Below are 20,830 nucleotides of genomic sequence, written 5' to 3'. Positions count from 1 at the left end.
TGAGGGACAAAGTAGAGACTGGTGAGGGTCAAAGTAGAGACTGGTGAGGGTCAAAGTAGAGACTGGTGAGGGTCAAAGTAGAGACTGGTGAGGGTCAAAGTAGAGACTGGTGAGGGTCAAAGTAGAGACTGGTGAGGGTCAAAGTAGAGACTGGTGAGGGTCAAAGTAGAGACTGGTGAGGGACAAAGTAGAGACTGGTGAGGGACAAAGTAGAGACTGGTGAGGGTCAAAGTAGAGACTGGCCAGGCAATGTTGGAATAGGAGCAGCAGGGAACTGGGCAGGTGAGTATTACTTTTCTGTAATGTCCCGGTTCCTTTCCTTAGGTTGATGATAGGCCTCAACGTCATGTACGATAGAGACTTCCACCAGAAAAGCCATGGGGTGTGAGATGTAGGAGTGTAGAAAAACCAAGTGATAACCAGTCATGGCAGCCATGTTGTTACCAAGGCTTTTTTCATATAGTTAAAGGGGTTTTTTATACAAAAATGTATCTTTAGACCACAGGATAGGTCACCATTATGTGATCTGCGGGTTTCCGACACCTAAATCCTGCACAGATCTGCTGTTCCGGGTGACTGGGCTACTCCTACCCAAGTACGGCCTAGTTCACATCTGCGTTTGGGGAGTCCGCTTGGGGACCCCCCAACCAAAAACCTATCTGCATAAAAAAGCGGTTACCTAAGTAAACCCAGGGACCCCATAGACTATAATAGGGTCCGTGTGGTTTCATGTGGAGAGGGAAATGGAATGGCCTGAACGCAGATGTCAACCAGGCCTTATAAGAGTGGTGCAACATCTCCATCCACTGCATAGGAGCGGCCTGTACGCGCTCCCCATCCACTGCACCAGCTTCTGGTACCTGGGGGCTGCCGAAACAGCAGATCCATATGGCTCAGATACTTATGAGCCATCCTTTGGATAGGTCACCAGAACGAAAACTCCATTTGGGGTCGGGAAAACCCCTTTAAAAAGGGTTAATAGAATGGAATAGGTGGAAGAGTTCTCTGCACATTCTCTTATAGGAGTATATTTTGGGGGATACCCCCCTGTTTAGGCAGGTATGCCTTGGTAACAGCTTTGGGACGGAGACAGACCCAGACTCGTTGCCAGAAGGCACGCTTTATAGCAGTCTGTACGCTCTCTATGGAGCAGCGGTAGACTTCTGTCATAAAACAGCTCTATTATTAGAACAGCTGCTTTACAAGGAGAACAAGTCCAATAATAGAGATACTACCAAATGAATCTCTATGCAGTGCCACAGTACTTAAAGGGATTGTCCAGTTCCTGCTTTAATTCTGTCATACCGCTGCTACAGGGAATATAAACATAACAAATGAGTACTCACCTCTCCGCAGGCCTCAGTTTCTACCGCTGCCAGTTCCTTTTGTTTGTATACAGGTTGTATATGTCTTGTTTGTGTGAGGGGATCACTGCAGCCAAATACAGACCCCGACGGTGACATCTTCACAAACGTCACGTCACAACAGTCACCTGTATAGCAACAAATGGAGTTGCTGGCGGTGGAAATAGAAGCCCGTGGAGAGGTGAGAATAAAAATAGGAACCGGGCATCCCCTTTAGGCCAAGGCCCCTGTGGTTCTCCCCGCAGAATTTCTCACATAAAGGTTTCCTCTACAGACTTTCTACTTCTGTTATACCTGTAGGAAAACCGCCAACGTTTCTGTAGGTAAAAGTGACATGCTGCGATTTCCAAAACCTGCAACGGTTTTGGAAATTACAACGTTTACGCTGCATGTACGGTATTTTCCTGCAATATTTGGATGGGATTTACTAGAATCCCATCCACTTTGCAGAGACTGTAAAACAATAGGTTTTTTTCTGCAGCGAGCAAACCATGGTGTTTACGCCCCTTAAAGGGGTTTTCTGGCGGATGAAAGTTTTTACTGAAAGCTCAGGATAGGTTAAAGGGGTGGTCAAGGATATTTTAGTATTGCAGCAGGGGTAGGTGATGAATAAAAAAAAATCCACACTCATCTGTACCCAGTTCTCCGTGTCCCAGGCCGCTGTCCAGTCCCCGTGGCGCCCCAGCGCTTTTCTGGTGGAAGTCTTCACCTCACATGACACTGAGGTCTAAGGAAAGGAACCGAGACAATACAGAAAAGTAATACTCACCTTCCCAGTTCCCTGCTGCTCCTATTCCAATGTTGCCTGAGCAGTTTCTACTTTGTCCCTCACCAGTCTCTACTTCCTGGTCCCTTCTGACTCTGTCCTTGGTCCCGCTCACCCAATCACCGTCTATGGCAGTGACCCACTTCAGCCCAAATTTGCCGGGCAGCCGTTATGAGTGATCAGGAAGAAAAGACCAGCAGGGAAGCTAAGAAGCATCATAACAGGAATAGGGTGGAATCAGAGAGTACGGGGTGATCACACTCATAACATAATGGGGTCTGTGTGGTTTCCATTCGGTTTTCCCCCAAAAAGGGAAAAAAATGCAGAGAGGGGTCGGAATCGCCATACGCAGTACTCGAGCAGATGTGAACCGAGCCGTAACCATCAGACCTTCCATGATCCAAGTGAGCACTACGTGATGGGTTTGGTGTTATGGAATTAGAAGGGTTGCTTAAATGGATTGAAGATGCTCCATCCATCAACTGCCTCTACAGGAGAAATGTAGTATTGCACGGAGACCCTTCAAATGAATGGACAGACACATATTATATGGTCGTATTGAGCCGGCAGCTCTTGTTTCTGGTAAATTAAGGGAGGTCCTCAATGTGGGTCCCCCTTTAAATACATAGGAAAGTGGTAGAGATGAGCGAGATGAGCTGCCATAGGAATGCGTGTAAGCGGCCGAACACCAAGAGGTTAAGCGCATCGCATCTTCGATGCGCCTAACCCCTTGGTGATCGGCCGCTTACGCGCATTCCTATGGCAGCAAGGTATTCGATCAAACACTACTCGCTCATCTCTAGAAAGCGGTTGTCGTAACTAAATTTGAGTGAAGTTAGACATTGCCATTGCTTGTACTAGATCACAGTAGACTCTCATGTTTATTCCTCTCTCTGTCTCCCCGTCCTGATTCCTTCCCACAATCTCCCCATTCACTACTTTCCTAAATTCACGCTTCCTCTCTCCCTATTTCATCACTTTGTGATATTTTAGTCCCTTTCGTTCTAGTTTGATATTTTCCTCTTCTTCCTTCACTTCTCCCTCCCCCACCTCCCACCCTTTGCCTTTGATGTGTCTGTACATTAGAAAGTGGATAATTAAAGATTAGGAAGTAATCATTCCCTCCTTCTGCGCAGTCCCCTCCTGAGGCCAGGCTGATAATGATGCTAATCAGGTTGGGGTGTCGGGGGCTTGTTTTCGGATGCACTGCTAGGGAATGTGACATGAGATTATCCCAGTCACTCCATCCAATGTGACCCCAGGATATGGACCTATGTGAATAGAGTCTTGTTCCTGGAGCCGAAAATCAATCCTTAAAGGAACGGAAATCTAAAAATGAATGTTAGAAGAAAACAGGAATAAGGTTGCCCTCAGTCATTGTCAGTTTGCAGTATTTTCCTCTAGATCCTGATGCTAAGACTGCATGGGCTAATCTGCTGATCGGCACCATCTTTGGCTGGAGGGAGTGGTTTAGCAAAGGGGCTGGGCTTGTGCGCTGCAGATGGAGCACAGCAGGGAGGCTCCTACTACAGCCAGACATAGGACAGTAAGGGTAAGGAGGAAAAGGGGAATGACCAGGGGCATAACTTGAGGGTGCAGTCGCCTCGGGGCCCAGGAGCCTTAGGGGGCCCATAAGCACTGGCATCAGTATTGAGATTGCAGCTTCCATCTGGCCCATAAACCAAGGAGCCCCACAGATTACCCGAACCACACCAAGGTGGATTAAACTCCTTAGTACCCGTAACCATCACTATCAAGAATTCCCTGTAAGGATGAGGTAGTGGACCCCCGGACAAAAGATTGTATCGGGGCCCACAAGACTTAAGTTACGCCACTAGGAATGACTGAGCTTCTAGGACACAGATGGACGATTTCATTATGTTCTCAACGGTTTGATATGAGGCATAATAGGACCAAAGAAAAGGAGAAGATAAAGGGAAGAAGAACTGGGATATATTTATATCTATCTTTAGAGAATTTTTTTGTCTTAAGAGTCATCCTAGGTCAGAGGTGGTGTGTTGGCACGACTGAGTACATTGGCCTTATGACACCATGGAAAAATAGAACATGCTCCGGTGGATGGACCATTGGGACTATTTTCACGTTTTCATTTAGGTGAAGGGGTCAATGAAATAATAAGGTTCCACACAATCTGGGACCGTACATGGCCGAGACCTGAATACAGCACAATATGGAAAAACTGGATGACAATTTTTTTGCAAATAAAAATGTTGGCCATATTTGTTTCCACTCCTTTTTCCTATCTGGGTGTAACTTGAAGGGGTGCTGAGGGAGCGGCGTAGTAGTGGTAGTTGGGTGGTCTGGTATCGATTTTGAAATGAAATCCAGAGCTTCATGTTACATCTCCGTATCCTGCCAAATTGAATTAGTATAAACCACGCCCCTTTGTGAAAACGGGACTCTCGCCGACTATGCACATCTTCCATTCTTCTTCTCACTGGGGTTCTATATTTTTTATTTTTAGCAGGAAAAAGCTCCAAGTAAATGATATCTTCTTCCACACACTTCAATCCACTTGAAAGTTTAGAAAAACATCTAAAAACTGACAAGCATAACATGGCCTTATGGGAAATATTCAGCTTTGAAGACGCTCATCACCCTTTACAAATGCCGCTTGTAGAAAAATGCGAGCAAACAAGCATAACTGCATGCAAAATATACTGCACAGAAGCAAATTTGTCAGTGTTGTATCTATCAGATTCCCTTATTCCCGATTCCTTCAGTTCTTTCTTTTAGTGTTTAGAGTTGCAGTCTTCGTATGTTCGCGCACAACTTTGGTCTAGGGGGAAATATTAATAGAGTAGTCAAAAAGTTTTCACAGCCCTGTGCTAGCAATGGTCTTCAACCACTAGGACCACCAGTGATCACTGACCCTAACCATGGCTGTCCAAGGGTAGACACCCTATATAATCTACTGTAGTCTTTGGTCTAGAAGGAAATTTTAATAGAGTAGTCAAAAAGTTTCCATAGCCCTGTGCTAGCAATGGTCTCCAACCACTAAGACCACCAGTGATAACTGAACCTATCCATGGCTGTCTATGGGTAGACACCCTATTAGGGTTGAGCCGATCTTGAGATTTCAGGATCGATTTTAAAATCCGATTTTCGATCATTTTCCAGCCAAAGCCAATTGTTTGTGAAATTTGCTCAATCGCCGATCGGAATCCGATCTTTTGCGATCCCGATCGTTCAACCCTAGTCAGTGCTTCTCTATGGGAAAAGTCGCTTTTAGGATTGAGCCGATCTTGAGATAACCTCTGACCTCGATCCCGCTGGAAGAGATCGGGATCGGAATTCTGATCACGATCGTGAAATTTACTCGATCGCCGATCAGAATCCGATCTTTTCCAATACCAATCGCTCAACCCTACACCCTATATAATCTACTGTAGACTTTGGTTTAGGGGGGAAACTTTAATAGAGTAGTCAAAAAGTTTCCATAGCCCTTTGCAAGCAATTGTCTCTGACCACTAGGACCACCCGTGATCACTGACCCTAACCATGGCTGTCCAAGAGTAGACACCCTATATAATCTACTGTAGACTTTGGTCTAGGGGGAAATTTTAATAGAGTAGGCAAAAAGTTTTCATAGCCCTGTGCAAATAATTGTCTCCAACCACTAGGACCACCAGTGATCACTGTCCCTAACCATGGCTGTCCAAGAGTAGACAAACTATATAATCTACTGTAGACTTTGGTTTAGGGGGGAAATTTTACCAGAGTAGTCAAAAAGTTGCAATAGCCCTGTGCTAGCAAATTGTCTACGACCACTAGGACCACCAGAGATCACTGACCCTAACCATGGCTGTCCAAGGGTAGACACCCTATATAATCTACTGTAGACTTTGGTCTAGGGGGAAATTTTAATGGAGTGGTCAAAAAGTTTCTATAGCCCTGTGCTAGCAATTGTCTCCGGCCACTAGGACCACCAGATATCACTGACCCTAACCATGGCTTTCCAAGGGTAGACACCCTATCTAATCTTCTGTAGCGCTATGGTTATGGGACTTGTACACTTGTACTTGTGTAATATATATCCAGTGACTGCCCTGAATATTACTTTGTCTAACCATGTATTTCTGATCACAGGTGGAGCGTGAGATTGCTATACTTAAACTTATTGAACATCCGCATGTATTAAAGCTGCATGATGTCTATGAGAACAAGAAGTATCTGTGAGTATTCTCTATAAAATATATTGTGTATGTAGCGGCACATTATATTCTAAAATGCATTAGAAAGTAGTTCTATAATCTATGGCTGTTCTATAATTTTATATGCTCGTGTTCATTCCATTTAATAGGGATTGTACAATGCAGAAGAAAATTATTGTAAATGGGGCTAACAAATTATGTAGAACAAAGATAAATCGCCGTCTCCAAGCGGGAAGAAAATTGGTGATCGTAATGGGCTGAGCGGCCATTTCCCGTATGTCGAGATGGGACCGGGCGGTAGACAGATTAGAGGGGCGGCTTAAAGGAGTTTTCCTATAAACATAGCCATATTTAGATATGTAGACAATTAAAAGTGAAACATTTTGGCAAATATAATTGCAGAGTTTTAGAGATTTTTTTTCTAACCATATCAGTGGTGACATCTGTTGTCTTGGTCGGATACCAATGGATATGACCATGAATGTAGGAACGGGCTATGGTCTGGGACTTGTCAGAAACCCAGCCATGATGTCCTTATTGTGGCCAGGTTCTCATACATGTAGTGCCCCTGCCTGATAATCTGCCCACAATAAGGACATCATGGTGGGTATGTGACAAGTGCCCGACCATAGAAAGTTCCATTGGTCGGTTGATCAGGGCAAAAGAACTCCTAATATAAATAGGTTCACCAGATACTTTGCCATTCTTAGGCCCGGTTCACATTTGCGTTCGGGCCATTCCGTCCCGCTCTCCGCATGAAAAATGCTGAGAGAATAGTCCTACAAGAAGCGCTTTTCTCTCTTTTTCATGTGGAACCCGAGCGGAAACCACACGGACCCCATTATAGTCTATAGGGTCCACGGGTTTCCTAAGGTAACTGCTTTTCTATGCAGGACTTTCCAAATGGAACCGGGCCTTAGCTTGCCTCTTTTTTACGACTTCCATGTACATATACTTGCTTATATCACATTTGTGCTCTGTGGTCTCTCTAGATACCTGGTGCTAGAGCACGTATCTGGTGGAGAACTTTTTGACTATCTGGTAAAAAAAGGGCGCCTCACCCCGAAGGAAGCACGAAAATTCTTCCGTCAGATCATTTCAGCTCTGGACTTCTGTCACAGTCATTCCATCTGGTAAGTGGATTTTGGAAAAGAGACCGGCCTGCATTCGGATGTTTTTTTTTGGAAAATCATGGTATAAAACGGATTAAAAATTTGTGTGTCCGCTCTCAATTCATGACCAATGAGATCAAGCGATTTAGAATTTCTGTAGCCACAGTCTTGACGCCATGGATCTCCAGCTGTGAAACAGCTACGGAGCTTTACATTGCAAGACACCAAACAAGTCACTTTTTGCATCATTTCAATACCACAAATTTTTTTTTTTTTTTTTTTTTTTAATTTTTGCTTGTTTTTCTTTCTTTTTTTTTCCAAAGTCTCCTTGAGGTTCTTTTACATTAAAGTTTGGTTTTTTTAAAACACATTTTGTCCTAAAAACATTGTTTTTATTGGAAATAATGGTTGCATCAGTATATGGTCCGACAGGTGCAAACTTGTTCCCACTGTGGCAATATATTATTTTTTTATCATTATTTTTATTATTATTTTTATCTATTTTTGAAGTGCGAATGATGCCAGGGTGCTGTATTCAGGAAAAGATTGTACACAAGCCATGGACAAGTACATTACACTTGAACTAAATATGTGCCAGATTGGTACAGAAGGCGAGAAGACCCTGCCCACGAGGGTCTGTAATCTACAAGGGAAGGAGGAGCTGCTTAGATTGTATTGTACTGGAGGTAGGGGTATTGGCGGTGGAGGTGTTCCTGAAACCCAAGTGTGTTTCAGATTGCTCCTAAAGTGGTGGGGAGTCTGATGTTTTTTGGATAGCAGGTTCCTGAGTATGGGGGATGTACGTGAGTATTTGTAAAGATGGTTGTGTGAAGAGGAGATACGTGGAGAGTGAAGATGATGTATGAAGAGGTATCAGGAAGGTAGGTTAGGCCTGGTTCAAATCCACGTTCGGTATTCCGTTCGCGGGGAGTTCACTCGGGGACAACCCCCCACCCCGAACTGAATACCGAACGCATTGACAAGTGGTGAGCAATGCAAGCACACAGACCCCATAGACTATAATGGGGTCTATGTGTTTTCTGTTTGGTGTCCACACGGAACATGCGGAGAGAAAAATACGTCATGAACTACTTTCCTCTCCGCATAACTCGTGCAGACACCACACGGAAAACACACGGGCCCCATTATAGTCTATGGGGTCCGTGTGCTTTCACTGCTTACCGCTTATCAATGCATTCGGTATTCCGTCCGGGGGGTCCCCAAGTGGACTCCCCGAACGGAATACCGAACGCCGTTGTGAACCAGGCCTGAGAGACATATTGAGGAGACAAGTGAGTCTTTGAGTGTCCTTATTATATTCTGAAGTGAATTTGCTGGCCAATGAATAGCCAGTGAAGGGATTGGCAAAGGGTGAGACAAGAAAAGTACTAGATTAACCGGCAGCAGAGATGAAGAGAGAGCAGATGGAAGGCCATTGCTGAGGATGTTCTAGTAGTTTAGGCAGGAGAGGACACATCCACTATCGTGTTTGATGACTTGTACACAGGATTCACAATACATTTATGAGCTGGAAACAGTAGTAGAAAGTTGTAAGGGCTTAGATGCAGAATAAAAGTTCATTCGAGGCCGTGGAAACTGTGATTGATAGGTCGAGCGGGACCCTGAATGAGAAGAAAGGTAATGAATTCACTTTTCTCCATGTTGACTTGTAGAAAGAGTTTTTGCATTGTTGAATTTCAGGGTTAATTTCAAACTGTTGAAGTGATCAAAAATAGTGAGTTTTAGACTATCGATAGTCATCTCTCCTTCTTTATCAGCCACAGAGATCTAAAGCCTGAGAACCTACTTCTGGATGAGAAGAACAATATCCGAATAGCAGATTTCGGGATGGCCTCTCTGCAGGTCGGAGACAGTTTGCTGGAGACCAGTTGTGGGTAAGTATAGTGAGAGATAGACCTCTTGCACGTGGGGAGATGTGGTCTGGAAAATCTGGTCCAGATATTGGCTGGATTTCCAAAGACCTTTACTCCCAGCAGCATAGTGGTGTATGATACGAGGAGCTGAGGCTCGGCGGTCACATACTATATACAGTGTTAGGACTTGTAGTGAACCTATATATTGGATTCTTATAGAGATCTTCCTTCCTTTCAGATCTCCACACTACGCCTGTCCAGAAGTGATCAGGGTGAGTCTCATGTAATGTAATAGACACCAGTGTGCATTACCAATACAAAGGGTTAGAGGGCGCTGCCGGGCTGCCATGTCACTTAACCCTTTACATTCTTTACAGGGCGAGAAATACGATGGCAGAAAGGCAGACATCTGGAGCTGTGGCGTCATCTTGTTCGCTTTACTTGTGGTAAGATTGCAACCAATATACAATGTAATCTGTATGTACATTATGCCTTAACACATCGCTAGAAGGCTCATGGGGGACTACAGGGGCTATAGGACATGGGTGAGATCACAAGCAGCATTACATTAGGGTTACCATAGGGGATAGACTGTGAAGTTGGGATTGAGTATCTTTCTTGGTCCAAGTGACTCAATGTGAGATTGAACGAATCCTAAGGCGGAAACCACACGGACTCTATTATAGTCTATGGGGTCTGCTGGTTTCCTAAGGTAACCACTATTTTATGTGAATTAGGTTTCCGTTCAGGGGGTTCCTGAACGGAAACCCATATGCAGATGTGAACCGGGCCTAAGGGTCGCCATAAATCTTAGGAACATAGAAGTGGCATATATCCAAAACATTCACCTTCGAAAGAATGGGTGTCCATTCCAGAATAGTGGAGACCATGTGTGCATGCGGCGTTCTACCTATGAGCTGCTGATGTATTTCATTACCCCCATAAAGCACAATAAGGATAGCAGCACACATGCCTCCTCCTCTATAGCGTGCTACACCAGAGTCAGAAGATCCATATTCTACCAATGTATAGGGGTCCAGAGGAGACCAGAGAGTGCACCATTAGTATTTACGACTTCCTGCTCACTCATCTCTCTGACATGGAAAGTGCAAAGTGAGCAACCACTAGACATACGCAGCATGTCTATGATCACATGGGTTCTGTCTCTGTGTTGTAATAGACTATAAAAAGCCACTCTAGCCCATGCCTACGATCCTTTCAACATTCAGGACCACAAACGCTAGCGCAGGCCCAGTCATTTACCCTCACCCCACTGCACCTGCGCTCATGTTAATGTACTGTATTAGTATTATTAGTTTACATTATAAGATATAAAATTTACATTTAACGACTGGTATTATTTTAGTGACCTACAAACAGTATTGTAGACAGGGTAGTGAGAAGCGTAAAGGGTTAAACTTCCCCCTACTAAGCTTTAGATGTGGTCCCATAATGGCGCACAGTAGTAATTAGGAGAACAGTAAAATAGCCGGGCTATAGGATATGTTTAAGAGGCCAAGGCTCCCCCGAGGGGGCGTACGATGTTCCATTCTGATGAATATACAGTAGTGCAGGTCCAATCCATCTCTGTGTCATTAGAACAAAATAGCTTGGAAACCCCCTCCAAGGTGAGCACATCATGGAAGTTACTCAGATGTCACTCCTATCCGAGTGCACTCTGCTGCAAAATCAGATGGCACCCTCTGTCATGTGCATCAATACCGTAAAGGGGTTGTCATCTTTAGACAATTCCGTTTTGTTAAAAGGCATTCCATTCTGATCTGCCAGAAACTGACAAGTATTCAGTCTTTCTGCAGCACCCCCACAGTAGAAGTGAGGCATTGCACTCCTGGATCCTCCAGGCTGGAAGAGGACAGAATATTGTGTTAGAACACGTTCTTGTAAAACCAACCTCTTAAAAGTAATAAAACAAAGAGTAGGCCACCAAATAAAAGATTTGTGGAACATCAAAGTATATTGATGTTCCTGTCCAGTTTTGTGGGGCAGAAGACGGAAACCGGCCGGATTGCAAAAACTGGACCACGAGCACAGGTGTGAAAGGGGCATTAGTGTCCATTATGATCGACGTCTGGGTTTTTTTGGTTTGTTTTTTAATTGGCCCCATCATAACGGACCTCCAACCGTAGTGTGAACACCCCCTTAGCCTTAAAGGGGTTAACCAGTTTCTTATATTGATGGCCTTTTCTTAGGATAGGCCATCAATAGTAGATCTGTACGGTCCTACACCTGGGACCCCCGCAGATCACTGGTACCTATACAGCGCGGATTCTAATGGTATTCTAATGGCACAGGTGCCACATAGATTCTAATGGTATGTAATCAATATTGTGCAAATTGCGGCGTGTAGATACCTGTGATCTGTAGGGGTCCCGGGTGTCAGACCCCCTCAGATCTAATAGGATAGGCCATCAATGTAAGAATCTGGATAACCCCTATAAGGACGAAATTCTTTTTTTTGGGGACATTTCTGGTACATTTTAGTCTCCGTTATGAAGAATCCTCCCGATCTGTTCGTTCATCTGATCCTTCAGTACATTATGTAATTATCTGCATTTACCACGGCCTGACTCTTCTCCTGCAGCCTCCTCTGTGGACACATAACATCTCCCTGCAGATTATTGCATCGCCAGCACAACTCAACACTTTTATGAATACTGCTGTGGCAGGAAAAAAAATGTCATAATATAGTTTTAAAAAAACTTTATTATCCGGCTGTTCTTCTCTAGTTAGTTGGATATAACCGCTAACTTTTATCAGCAATGAGCGGCCTCATTATGTATCCTGTGGAATATAAAAGGTTATTCATTGGAAGCTCAGGAAGTCTACAGCAATATCAGTGTCTATAAAATCATTATTATTATAATCCAGTATTTGCTAATGCATATTTTATATATTGCTGTAGGGGAAATAGAAGATGCTATAAAGTCATCTCCAATTAAAAAACATCTTTTTGCAAATTAATAGTTCTTTTTCCACTTGTCAAGCTACTTTCCTCCCCCTTTTCTTCAGTATTTTATCACTGTTAGAATCTATATTGGTAGCCAACCTTGTACACAGAAGTCTATGGAGAGGGCAGGGGGGAGGAGACTAACTAACAAGTGATTCATTGGTAGAAAGCTATCTTACCAAACACAGCAGAGCTCAAAGAGTTATCTTACTTCCTAAGAATAGCAGAACCATAGGCGATGTGTATGTGTGTGTTGCTTCCCCTCCTTCCAGCAGACTCCACCTCCTACTCCCCCTCTCCATAGACTTCTATGTTAGAAGAAAAACTAAAAGCAGTAAAGAGGAAAATGGCCTGACCATTATTTCTCAGAAGAAAACTTTGTAATATATCAAAGGGATTCTATCATGAAAATCAAATTTTTTTCGATCACGCGTAGGAATAGCCTTAAGAAAGGCTATTCTCCTCCTATCTTTAGATGTCTTCTCCGCGCCGCTGTTCAGTAGAAATCCCGGTTTTCGTCCTTATGCAAATGAGTTCTCTCGCAGCACTGGGGGCAGTCCCCACACACTCAAACAGCACTGGGGGTGTCCCCAGTGCTGCGAGAGAAATCTCCAGCGCCACCTCCATCTTCTTCAGGAATGACCTCTCTATGCGTCTTCTTCCGGAGCTGCGTTCAAACTTCTACACGTGCGCAGTCGGCTCTGCCATCAGGCCACAAGACAATACTGTGTACGCAGCCATTTTTCATGCGGCCGCGGGCATGCGCAGTCTCCTCTGCCTGAGGCTTAGAAGATTGAAACCCAGGACGGAAGAAGACGCACAGAGAGGTCGTTCCTGAAGAAGATGGAGGCGGCGCTGGAGAGTTCTCTCGACGAAAACGGGGATTTCTCCCAAACGGCGACGCGGAGAAGACATCTAAAGGTAGAAGCAGAATAGCCTTTCTTAACGCTATTCTTACGTGTGATCGAGAAAAAATGTGATTTTAATGATAGAATCCCTTTAAGTAAAAATGCTTCTGTAGATGAATTCACATGACCATGCTGTGTATAGAGATGGGCCCTTAAGGATGGGTTCACATGATGTATTTTGGCTCGTAGACGCCGCGGGAGCTTTTGTGGGCCGTATACCGGGACCGTATACGCGGCGCTATTTTGCAGCCGCTGCAAAATAGTGCCGCGTATACGGTCCCAGCTCCCATTGAAATCAATGGGAGCGTATACGACCCGCAAAAGCTCCCGCGGCGTCTACGTGCCAAATTACAAGCCTAAACCCAGCCTGGTGGGAACCCAGCCTAAAGGGGACTTTTCATGTCCTCGGGAATATGCGGTTTTATATACCGCTGAATTCAACGTGTTTCCGACATATGTGCCCCAGGGCTGGAGATATTGGTGCCGTTACCGGTCTCTGCCCACTGTCAGAAGGGCGTAGTACTCTTGTGATATTACTAGTGATCTAGAACAGTTTAGCAGGTTATTCCAGTACCTTTGATGGTCTAAGGGGATATTATATAATATTATTGGTATGTAGGGCAATGTAAGAGCTAAAGCCTAATAGTCTTGGTTGGTGGTTGACAACGTCAAGGGGTTCATTGAGATGCTGCCGTGTATATTTGCCGTAGACACCGGGAAAGTTCCCAGCAAACGCATTAAACAATCAAACAGATACCTACTTTGGATGCCATCCGTTGGAATCCGTCAACCATAGGAGCTACATGACCTATGCTTTTTTGTATAAATGTCTCTGTATGGAATAGTACAGATGAAAACCCGACAGAGGAAATCTTTTAGCCTCCGTCAGTATAATAGGAGCCTATGGGTTTATTTAATGGAGCTTTTTTAATCAGCTTTTAAAGGAGCTTTCACGGTAAATGTACAATGCACATGCAGCGTGAAAAGACTATTAAATACAAAGCTGCAAATCCCTATTTCCCTTCCACACAGCCATGTTACATAATAAAATCCGAGCTGCCTGCAGTCACCATCAGGGGTAGTTTGTTGCATCGGGCTTTATACAGCGCCCCCTAGTGTAGAGAAGCATCCCAGGTACCAGGACCATCTTCCCTTCCCAAGTCTGCACAAATGTTCAGCGAATACAAAGCAGAAGGTAACACTCTCCCAATGATTGCATTTAATAGGGTGCACATTTCGGGTGGGATCATCCACTTTCCCAGTATTTTGTATTATCCAAGAAGTAGAACAGTAGACTAATGTAAGGATTGCTTTTATTTCTAGTTTGTAATCTCATGAAACACAGTGTGGGTGTATAGTATATCAGTACATGTTCTAGACAATTTCAGGTATCAAGCAAACTACATTTCTCTCCATTATGGCAAGACACCCAGGGCTGGCTCCAGCATCCAGTAAACCCAGGCAAGTGCAGGGGCACCCAGTTCCCGAGGAGGCCCACTCACCTGCAGGGTGTTCACTTCCTCACCTTATGGGGTACGATGGACCCGTGCTGTTTTTTTTTTAAAAAAATAGACTGTTACCTGCTTCACCTTCAGCCCTCTTGGGGGCCCTGTGTGTCCCATAGCACATAGCTGAACCTGAAATTTTTGAAATATGTGCAACAAACATCATGGGGCCATTATGAGACATTATACTGTGTAGATGGGTTTCTGTGGGACATTATACTGTGTGGAGGGTCTGCTATAGGACATTATACTGTGTGGAAGGCCACTATGGGACAATATACTGTGTGGAGGGGCCACTATGGGACATTATACTGTGTGGAGGGGCCACTATGGGACATTATACTGTGTGAAGGGGCCACTATGGGACATTATACTGTGTGGAGGGGCCACTATGGGACATTATACTGTGTGAAGGGGCCACTATGGGACATTATACTGTGTGGAGGGGCCACTATGGGACATTATACTGTGTGGAGGGGTTTCTGTGGGACATTATACTGTGTGGAGGGGCCACTGTGGAACATTATAGTGTGTGTAAATGGGGCGTTATGCTGTGTAGGGGTCAAGAAAGGGGTGGCTATGCTGTGGGGGGGGGGAGGCAGAATAAATGTTCGGTTTGGAGCCCAGTCTTTGGTAGTTATACCTCTGTATGTGTATGTGTATACATATATGTATATTATATATATACACTCCACTGTGAGCCGTAAGCAATATTAAGTAACTGTAAGCAATAAAGAAATAAAGAAGAATCTGGGTCAAATATTTCTCTTTTCTTTCCAACATCTGAACAGGTTGTATCTACTTGTATGGAGTGGACTGTATTACAGCCCCTTCCAGTAGTTCTGCCTCAGCAAAAAACAACCAACTTTGGTTGTTTTTTTTACTGTGGTGCACATGAGTTGCTCCAAAAGATGCCCACTAAGGCTTTGTCGCCCAAGGGCAGCCCTAATGACACCCCTGTATCAACTTCTCCAGCATTGGTCTCCCACTTAGAGCTATAAACGATGCCTGATGAAGGTTTTTTTACCCAAAACGTCAACATCAGATACTCGGTCCCTGAAATTGCACAGAACGTGGACTGAAATACTAAACCCTCAACCAGAATTAAGAAGCAAACCCAATAACATTGGGCAGTGACACCTCTGGCACTGCCAACACATAGTGCTAAGGAATCCATCAGCAACATGTAACTTATCCAGTTTGTGTCCAAGGCTGCGCGACTGCCCCCATACGTTCCTTCTTGGCTGGATATACTGCCACCGCTGGAGGGTTGGCTAAATGACTGTTCTCTTGTATTTTAGGGTGCTCTCCCATTTGATGATGACAATCTAAGGCAACTCCTGGAGAAGGTGAAACGAGGGGTCTTCCATATGCCACATTTTATTCCCCCCGACTGTCAGAACCTCCTATGCGGGATGATCGAGGTGGATCCAATCAAGAGATTGACGGTGAGGAATATGGAGCGACCCAAAGACGACTTTCTTCCCCCTAACAGTAACTCCAGTTACGCACAGACTTGAGAACACGTCATTGGAGCTATAACCCTATAATGGGTTATAATATCATTATATTGTCCAGCTGCCATCCCATCCTTAAAGTGACGCTCCGCCTGTAAAATGTAATTTAGTGATGATATATCCATGTTAAGCACACCCATCTGATGCCCTCAGTTCCAGCCACTGTGCCCTTGTCCCCATTCCCTCCACTGGTACGGGATTACACTCTCTGGACGCCATTTTTCCTGCAGGCATTACTAGATGATTGCCGTACACAGGATCAGCCTTGACAGCCTATGCAGAGCTTTTCCGTACGGGATGATCTTCAGCTCTGCATAGGCTGTGTCAGAGCGGATCCTGCATGCTACAATCTACTAGTAATGCCTGCATTGAAAAGAAGACTGGAATCCTTGAAAAGCAGACAGCTCTATACTCCTTCTAGTGGCTGTACAGTGTTACTGCAGACAAAGGATGACTAATCTTTAGGGGAACCTGTGGGAAATGTTCTATCATAGAAAGATAATCTGTCGAAATGATAAATGTGGTGACTAGAGATGAGCGAAACTGTGATTGGGCCTCAGCATTATCTGGGGCTGCTAATGTCTTAGTAGTGACAATAAGATGCTACCCAGGAAAAAAAGATCAAATCCGGTGATGGAGCCTAGGAAAGGTGAGTATGATGGAGTTTTTTTAAATCATTTCCTCCCTGTCCACAGGCCTGCGATTATTATACCCTGCGATCGTGAAGACTTCAGACCCCAGAGTATAATAATAGGACTTACTAACTTTTATATTATTTATTGAGATTGTGATATCGAGCTCCCCTTCCTCTTTTCTTCACATCCGTTGATCACATGGCCATCCCGTAGCTCAGTCCTACTCAAATGAATAGGGCTGAGCTGCAATACCAAACATGACCACTATACATTGTACGGCGCTGAGCTTGGCAAGTAGTGAAGAGGCCTCAGCAATCGGGACAACCCCTTTGTAGGATCAATACTTTTCTGGCCTGGACAAGCCCCTTCCTCAGGAATAATACATCATGGTATATTTGTGCTGAGACAGGCGCTCGCCCAGCCCAGACTTGTGCTTTATTAATGTAATGCGGTATATCTTGCTACTTCATAGTCACCTCCAATTTAGATAAGCGGTGCCCAGAATCACACCAATACCCTTCCCATGTCTCTATTTTACACGGTTCCTTCCGATATCTGTAAGGTGTGCACCGTCCTGAAGACTGGGCCTTGTGTAGTATCACTATTAGAGGTAGCATGGCTGACGTACAGCAGTATGTGTTAGTTGTATGTTTTTTCCCTTGCAGTTAGAAAACATTCAGAAGCACAGCTGGTACATGTAAGTATATAAACCATTGCAGATATGACTATATATACATGTGCTGTATGTATTGTGCGTCTACCTTTATGTCCTGCATGTGTGTTTGCATCGCCTACGTGTGACCCGTTCCTATACGACAGAGATCCTATGAGTGAACTGGCCGTAGCCCCGCGTGTTCATCGGAAGTGCTGTCCATGTCTGTAAATAGGATATGCATGTCAATGAAGATTAGTGACGGTGACAGATTGCTGTGTGTGTATATTAAGCTTACTGACAGATAGATGGTTGGCAACAGTGCGTACATATAGCACATTGACAGATGGCCGTGTACATGAAGATTTGTGACAGATAGCTGTGTGTACACGCATGATGTTCAGACCTTCTTTTTTTTTTTCTCAATACAGTGGGGGGAAGAATGAACCAGAACCAGAGCAGGCGGTGCCCAGGAAGGTACAGATGGGGTCTTTGCCATCGCTGGAGGATGTAGACCCCGATGTGTTGGAAAGTATGCACTCCCTAGGCTGCTTTAGAGACCGCAACAAATTGCTGCAGGACCTCTTGTCTGAAGAGTAAGAGCCCGGATTGTTTTTTTTTCATGTAATTTAGGAAAATGAGAAAATCAGCTTTGCCTTTTAGTTCTCTGACTTCATCCACTTTGTACGTGTCTGCTTGTGCAGTTCATTCCAGGTAAAGGGGTCTGTCTAGAAAGACAATATATTCCTATACTATACAGTCAGCTGGGATCTAACTGTTGGGATCCCATCGGTCATGGCATCCCTTGTTCCTGTATTTGAGTGGAGTGCCAGTCATGCACCATTCATCTCTATGGAACTGACAGACGTGTGCCGAGAGCAATACTGGTGCTATACAGTGACCATAGAGCGGTAGAAACCAGTTCTACACAGGTGATCTACAGACCATATCACTAATACTGGTATCTATCACTTTAAGGTCACCAATATGTGACCATTGGTCTTTGTACTCCTGAAGCTATTCCATAGAAGTGGCACCCAATGCCTCGCAGTGTTAGGGTAAGTTCACACAGAGTTTTTTTGGTCAGGATTTTGAGGCCGTATTCGCCTCAAAATCCTGATCAAAAAGACGGCTCCCATTGAAATCAATGGGAGCTGCTCAGGAGCTTTTTCTTGGAGCCGGCACAAGCAAAAAAAGAAGCGAGATGTTCATTCTCGCGATTCGGCCTGAAGACACTCCCTCCTCCGGACTAGGCCCATTCATTGGAGCGAAGTGCGTGGCTGGCTGCCGGTGTAGTGCATCTGCTTTCAGTCACAGCTACCCAATTTTTTGAATCCGCCTCAGGTTCTGATCCAAAAAAAAACCCGTGTGAACTTAGGCTGAGTTCACACTGAGTTTTTTGGTCAGGAATTAGGTCAGGAAAAATCCACTGCAAAAAATAAATGCAAGTCAATGGGAGGCGAAAAATCCGCCTAGCGTTTTTTGAGGCTATTTTTGTCAAAAACGCCTTGCGACTTGTATTGATTTTCTCCGGTGGAAAACACCTGAAGAACGGACATATTGCTTCTTTTTTTGCGGTAGCAGAAAATACAATAGCGGAAAGAAAAAAAAAGCAGGTTACATAGGACTGTATGGTGAGTCGTTTTTTGGAGAATTTTGATGCGGATTCCTGAATTCCTGACCAAAAACTCAGCGTGAATTCAGCCTTATGTTCTATCATTAGAATGGTTCAGTTTGAGTTTTGTTCTCGATCCGGCCCAGACCACCATCATCAATTTTCCTACTATGTAAAACATCCAGACTTTTTGGCTATTCACTTTTCCAGACAAACTCACCATCTGTAGTGTCCCAGATGCTAATAATGCCCCAAATGGTAATAATGCCCCAATGCTCTTCCTCTACAGTTTTGTCCCTTTTTAGGCCTACACAATAACAGTACATCTCTAAAAAAAAATGACACACCTTGTGGCCCCACGTAATAACATGTTTTGGGACCCTCACATCCTCTAACATTAGAGTTAGGCAACCTTCGGCTCTCCAGCTGTTGTAAAACTACAACTCCCATCATGCATGCTTGCTCTACTGTTCTTGGAACTCCCATGGAAGTGAATGGAGCATGCTGGGAGTTGTAGTTTCGCAGCAGCTGGAGGGCCAAAGGTTACTGACCTCTGCTTATATGCTCTTGTAGACCACAGGCCTAAAGGAGCTTATGACTTTCTGACTCACCATAGATTTCAATAGAAAGCAGAACTTGCTTGGGGTTACTGGGCTCCTTTCCCGACCTCACTTTTGCACCCCCTGTAACCTGCATGCTGCCCCCCAGATAGGACCGCATCTACAACATGGCAGCTTGTCATAAGCCATAGAACATAACACACATAGCATTTATAATAGGAAACAAAAGCCGAGCTATGTCTAAACCATTTCTTACTTAATATTCAGAGAGAACCAGGAGAAGATGATTTATTTTTTGTTATTGGATCGTAAGGAGAGGTATCCCAGCCAAGAAGATGAAGATCTTCCTCCAAGAGCGGACATCGGTAATGGATCTGTATTCGCATTCATTGTTATTCTGACATATTTCATTTTCTAGCCATTTTTTCAAAGATACTCACATTTAGTCACTCACAATTTTTTCTAATAGACCCCCCTAGAAAAAGAGTGGACTCGCCCATGTTGACTCGCCATGGAAAGAGAAGGCCAGAGAGGAAATCTATGGAGGTGCTTAGTGGAACAGATGGTGGTTCGCCAGTACCCGCACGCAGAGCTATTGAGATGGCACAGCATGGGCAGAGGTAAATCTCATCACTTACTTCATACACCACAATGAGCCGTTAAAGGGGGTTGCTTTTAACCCTGATAGTGGGTAGCGTGATAACAATATTAAGCAGCGGGTCTCGGGATCCTAATGAGAAAGTGGTGCTACATTTTAGTGACAAGTTAAAGGGATGGCCCCATCTCAGTATTTATAGCTGTATCCATAGGATACAACCTCTTCATTCATTTGTATAGGAGCTATTTCCCAAAACTTCCGTACAAATGCATGTGTGGCCCCTCTCACTTTCCAGATGGGGCGCCATTCTTGAGATGGATTCAAGTCCCAAACTTAGCCACTTTCTTCCAGAACAACAACACAACTGTTCATGGGTTGTGTCTAGTTTTGCAGCTCAACTTCAGTGAAGTGAATAGGGTTGTGATAAAATACTACACAAAAGCTGTGAATAGGTTTGGCTCTGGTTTTGATGAAAGTGGCATGTTTTTCCAATCCTAGAACCCCAATAAACAGGACCTTTCACCACCAACTCCAGATCGCTGCATCCTTTAATAGGCCCCGCTCCACTGAATCTTACGCAG

At 44.4% G+C, this 20,830-nt stretch overlaps 1 protein-coding gene across 8 annotated transcripts in view; it reads left to right on the top strand.

Annotated features, from left to right (window-relative positions):
* The window catches only part of BRSK2 (BR serine/threonine kinase 2), a 98,975-nt gene that overhangs the window by 55,391 nt on the left and 22,754 nt on the right, over nucleotides 1–20,830 (top strand). For all 8 annotated transcript variants that reach the window (XM_075281373.1, XM_075281374.1, XM_075281371.1 and 5 more), the window contains exons 3-12: nucleotides 6,241–6,326; nucleotides 7,298–7,438; nucleotides 9,196–9,312; nucleotides 9,530–9,563; nucleotides 9,669–9,737; nucleotides 15,974–16,120; nucleotides 17,490–17,521; nucleotides 17,908–18,072; nucleotides 19,919–20,016; nucleotides 20,121–20,271. In XM_075281373.1, the coding sequence (XP_075137474.1) occupies nucleotides 6,241–6,326; nucleotides 7,298–7,438; nucleotides 9,196–9,312; nucleotides 9,530–9,563; nucleotides 9,669–9,737; nucleotides 15,974–16,120; nucleotides 17,490–17,521; nucleotides 17,908–18,072; nucleotides 19,919–20,016; nucleotides 20,121–20,271 (1,040 nt within the window). The remainder of the gene's footprint in view (nucleotides 1–6,240; nucleotides 6,327–7,297; nucleotides 7,439–9,195; nucleotides 9,313–9,529; nucleotides 9,564–9,668; nucleotides 9,738–15,973; nucleotides 16,121–17,489; nucleotides 17,522–17,907; nucleotides 18,073–19,918; nucleotides 20,017–20,120; nucleotides 20,272–20,830) is intronic.

Source organism: Leptodactylus fuscus, chromosome 7 (genome assembly GCF_031893055.1).
Source record: "Leptodactylus fuscus isolate aLepFus1 chromosome 7, aLepFus1.hap2, whole genome shotgun sequence".
NCBI lineage: Eukaryota > Metazoa > Chordata > Amphibia > Anura > Leptodactylidae > Leptodactylus > Leptodactylus fuscus.
This window is presented reverse-complemented; position numbering and strand designations above follow the sequence as displayed.